The 4262-nt window shown below is 50.3% G+C and overlaps 1 protein-coding gene across 2 annotated transcripts; it reads left to right on the top strand.

The window, feature by feature from the left end:
* The first annotated feature begins 379 nt into the window (after positions 1–379).
* Positions 380–4256, top strand: msto1 (misato mitochondrial distribution and morphology regulator 1). 2 transcript variants are annotated; one of them, XM_017404790.3, is made up of 14 exons: positions 380–603; positions 1350–1479; positions 1561–1630; positions 1712–1787; positions 1865–1916; positions 1986–2139; positions 2220–2334; positions 2400–2534; positions 2611–2763; positions 3061–3192; positions 3260–3444; positions 3536–3640; positions 3714–3829; positions 3896–4256. In XM_017404790.3, exons 1-14 carry the CDS (start codon positions 520–522, stop codon positions 4150–4152), a joined length of 1764 nt encoding a protein of 587 aa, XP_017260279.1. In that variant the 5' UTR covers positions 380–519; the 3' UTR covers positions 4153–4256. The 2 variants fall into 2 exon arrangements, with proteins under 2 accessions (XP_017260279.1, XP_017260280.1); XM_017404791.3 differs by having other exon boundaries at positions 386–603; positions 1989–2139.
* The last annotated feature ends 6 nt before the right edge of the window (positions 4257–4262 follow it).

Genomic DNA, 4262 nt, shown 5'->3' with positions numbered 1-4262 from the left:
ATCTTTAGCCGCTTTCAGCAAAATCATTCAGCAAAAAAAGCATTCACACTGCATTTTCGCAGGAAATGCAACTTCTCTAGTTTACTTTAATTATTTCTTTTTTATTTCAGATTAATGTCTTTGCAAACCCAGTTTCTTAATAACATTTATAAGTAATTAGTTTTTTATTCATATTTTGTTTTCCTATTTTATTGTTAACTTATTTTTGCTTGTTCAATTTTACTTGTTTATATTTGCTTGTTTACCATCTGAATGTTGTGTATAAATCTTTCTGTAAGTCAAGTATCGCGATAACAGCGTTCGTTTATCCAATCATATCAAGTTTTATAGCGTCATTCAGCCAATAGGAAGCGGCTGTTTTATTCCTCCAATCATCTTCTATCTTACTACATCATTCAGCCAATAGGAAGCGGCTGTTGGCTCCTCGTGGTGTGTTCACTGTCGTCACGTCCAGAAAGTGCTTCAACATGTCTGAAGTTGTGGATTTTTCTCGTTTTTCTGCGCGTTGATTCCGTCACGATGAGCGGCGTCTGTAGAGAAGTCATCACTCTGCAGCTCGGACATTATTCTAACTTCGTGGGAACCCACTGGTGGAATTTACAGGTGAGAATCACGAGATGCTAACTTAGTTAGCTGCTGTTAGCATCGTGTGTTAAACGAGTCAGCATCTCAGAAGGTTTCCTGTAAAACTTTAAAGTTTATTATTATTAATATTATTGTAACGGAATCCTGCTGACAGCTGAAAACACAATAAATTCTCTGCTTTTTTCTACTTTAGAACAACTTAAATCAGTCAGTTTTACTACAGTTCTGCTGACAAACGGAATAGGTAAATTTATCAATTATTGACAGGATTGACAGGAAGTCCCAGATGAAATAAACTCAGTGCTTCAATTAGTCCAAACTGGAATAAATTTAAAATGATGTAAAACACTGTGGAGAACAGTTGCTGTTTGGTATTTAAACTGTTACAGACGGGGTTTAAATTAAAAAGCAGAATATTTAGACTGATTAGATGTAGACTAGATCATCCTTCAGACGATACCTAATGACGGCTTCTTTGTGAACAAACAGCCTCAATTTATTTATTTATTTGAGTTAAAGATGGGCTCCATTTTTAAAAGTTTACTGACATTAAGTTCTAATATGCGGGTCTGCACTCAATGTAAACAAAGCGCTGAAGCTTGAGTCACATGACCTCCATCAGGCTGGCTGTAGTCTGTGTAGGTAAACAAACACGTGGTAGTCATGGTCACTCATTGTCTCTTACTTCCTGAGTGACTTTGCAGCGAGGAGCTTTAACAAGTTCTTTTATTGTTCTTCCTAAATGAAGTTTTTTTTTCTCCCAGGATGCGTCGTTATCGTACGACCCCGAGTCGCCGGCAGGTGAGATCCAGAGCGACGTCGTGTTTCGTGAAGGACAGACTCTATGCGGTCACGTCACCTACACGCCTCGACTCATCGCCATGGACCTTAAAGGTATTGGTCACACGGGTTTTCCTTCAGGTGGGACGCGTTCTGTCCTCGCTGAACCTTGTCCTGCTCCGTCTGTCTCCACAGGAAGTCTTCGAACGCTGCGGCAGGAAGGAGGTCTGTACGACGCAGGCAGAGACGCCTCCACCCTCACCTGGTAAACAGGAGCTTCTCCCCGCAGCTGCGCTCACGCTGAGTATTTTGGTCTGTCTGATGTTCAAATGTTCCACATTTCCAGGGAGGGGAACCTCACGATGCACAAAGAAAGTCCTCCAGAGAAGAACTCCTTCCTGGAAGATCTGGACAAGCTGGACGTAAGTGTTCAACGAGGAAATAAAAAGTTTGATGTGAAAGAAACAAGCAGCTCGTCTCAGAAACCCTTTCTCTCCAGAAGGGGGAGATTCTTGCAGAGGCAGATTTTTCCTCCGACTCTCAGCACTCAGGTAAGGAAACGCAGATCAGACCGTTTTAAAGTCGCCGGCGGCAGCTCTGAACCCCCCTCCCCCTGTCAGCAGGCGCCGTGAGCGTCGACACAGTAAACAGCCGCCTGACTCAGGTCCAGAAGAGCTACAGGCTGGAGGGCAGCGTGAAGGTGTGGTCTGACTTCCTGCGGATCCACCTGCACCCTCGCACCATCTCCGTCATCCACCAGTACAACCACGACGGGTGAGGAGCATCTCTGCGTTAATCAGTTTCTCCTGAACTGGAGACATAAACGAGCTCCGTGTTCCTCTGTGTTCCTGCAGCGAGGCTCATCGTCTGGAGGCCTTCGGCCAGGGAGAGAGTCTCCTGCAGGGGGCGCTGCTCGAGGAGCTGGAGGACAAACTGCACTTCTTTGTGGAGGAGTGTGATTATCTGCAGGTACCTCCTCTTCCTCTCCTCTTCCTCTCTCAGGGCTTTTCTCAGACCTTCTCTTTCCACCTCAGGGCTTCCAGGTTGTGTGTGATCTGGCTGATGGCTTTGCGGGCCTGGGGTCAAAGGTCACGGAGCTGCTGCAGGACTCTTACGGGGGGCGGGGCATTCTGACCTGGGGGGTGGCACCTGCCAGTCACCCTCATTCGGTGAGTGATTGGGTTGGTTCTCCAGCAGTTTGTGTAGAACCGGAGGTTCTGTAAAGACGGTTTTTCTCTGATCCAGACTCCTCTGAGGGACCGGTACCACCTGCTGAACTGTACTCTGGGTTTGGTCCACATGGCCGCTCACAGCTCGCTCTTCTGCCCTTTGACCCTGAGGGGCGGACTCGGCTGGCGGCCCCCCTCCCCCCCGGAGTTCCCCCACCTCTCCTACGATGTGAGTTCTGCATCACAGAGTTCTGATTCCATCAACTGTTCCTTACAGATATTCAGCTCGACTTTAAATTCATTATTCAGAGGTCAGAGGTCAGGTTCTGATTCTAGACTTCCTGAACTCAGAAACACAAAACTCTTTCAGATGTTTAAACCTTTTTCCTGTGAAAGAAGAAGTGTATAAACTTGTTTGGGTTAAATGATCAGATTAATAATCAGAACAACGATCATTAGAAGATAAAGTAAATTTTAAACCACAAACAGACACGACTCACCTCCTCTTCCTGTATCTGCCCTCCAGCCCTCACTCTGGTACCACTCCAGTTCTGTCCTGGCTCTGGCGCTGGACGGGCTCACGGCGCCGTACAGGCTGAGGAACAACAGCACCCCCATGTGGCAGGTGGCGGACTCGCTGGCCGTGTCGGGGAGGAAGGTACGTCGCTGGCGACCCTCCGTCCTTCTGAAGAGCTTCTGGTAAACGGTTTTATTTACCCTCCCAGGTGGTGGCCGCGTACGGCGCCGTGCCGTTTCCCATGATGCATGGCGGCTCTCTGCCCGATGCCCTGAGTGCCTGCACCGATGCGTTGCCGTGGAAACCTCTGTCGGCGTGCCCTGAAGCGGGGGACGGTCGATGCTACGGACAGTGGGCCACGCTGAAAGGCTTGGAAGGCCAGAACCTGATCGGGTCAGAGTTCATTCCTGCTTCACGGATCAATATGGCTGACATGACAACAAACATGGCTGACGTTCTGAAATGATGCTTGTGTCTCCGTCAGCTGTTTGTCTCCGGGACTCAAACCGCCGACCCCCCTGCACGGCCTCCACAGCGGCGAAGACGTGCTGTCCTCCTACATCTCCTCCTTCTTCCCCTCAGCTCCTCTGTGAGTCTCCACCGACACTTCCTGTTGACGTTAAACCCAAACTTGTCCTCATCACGTCTCCGTCGCTCCGCAGGGCGCTGCAGCTGGTGGCCACGCCCAGTAAGCTGACTCCGCCTTTCCCTCAGATCTTCAGCCGCTCGCTCGGTCCTCAGGGCTTCCTGCAGAGCGAGGTGGTGCCCCCTTCTGGCGGTGAGTGTCTCTTCTTCCTGTTTGTTAGAAACTGTCCTGGTTTTAATGAGCGACTTGTCTCCGCAGCTCCGGCGCCACCCGTTTCCTCCGTCCCCGTCCTGACGTCCCTCCAGTTGGGGCCGGCCCTCGACCCGTGGCTCTCCGAGCTGCACCGAGCCGCCGGCGCCTTCGACATCCGCCGAGCGGCCCCCAGCTTCCTGTCCCAGGGGCCCGAGCTGGCCGAGTACCAGGAGGCCCTGGAGGAGCTGCGCCTGCTGGCCCGGCGTTACCGTGACGACAGCGGCGGCGTGCTGTGCTCTTCCTCTGAGGAGGAGGACGACTGATGAAGGATTGAGACGGACTTCATTTCTGAACCGGAGTCGGTTCTGATCGCGGAGCCGAAATACGAGCGTTTCATTTCGTACAGCTGAAACCAGACGAGTGGGGATGAGAG

Source organism: Kryptolebias marmoratus, linkage group LG5, assembly GCF_001649575.2.
Source record: "Kryptolebias marmoratus isolate JLee-2015 linkage group LG5, ASM164957v2, whole genome shotgun sequence".
Lineage (NCBI taxonomy): Eukaryota > Metazoa > Chordata > Actinopteri > Cyprinodontiformes > Rivulidae > Kryptolebias > Kryptolebias marmoratus.
Note: the sequence above shows the minus strand (reverse complement) of the source record. Positions and strands in the feature narration are given on the sequence as shown.

What these genes read in the sequence shown, in the direction of transcription:
- msto1 (XM_017404790.3), top strand. Translation starts at nt 520, where the DNA reads ATGAGCGGCGTCTGTAGAGAAGTCATCACTCTGCAGCTCGGACATTAT. An exon ending in CACCAGTACAACCACGACGG is followed by an intron (nt 2,140 to 2,219) that starts GTGAGGAGCATC and finishes GTGTTCCTGCAG; the next exon opens with CGAGGCTCATCGTCTGGAGG. An exon ending in TCCCCCACCTCTCCTACGAT is followed by an intron (nt 2,764 to 3,060) that starts GTGAGTTCTGCA and finishes TCTGCCCTCCAG; the next exon opens with CCCTCACTCTGGTACCACTC.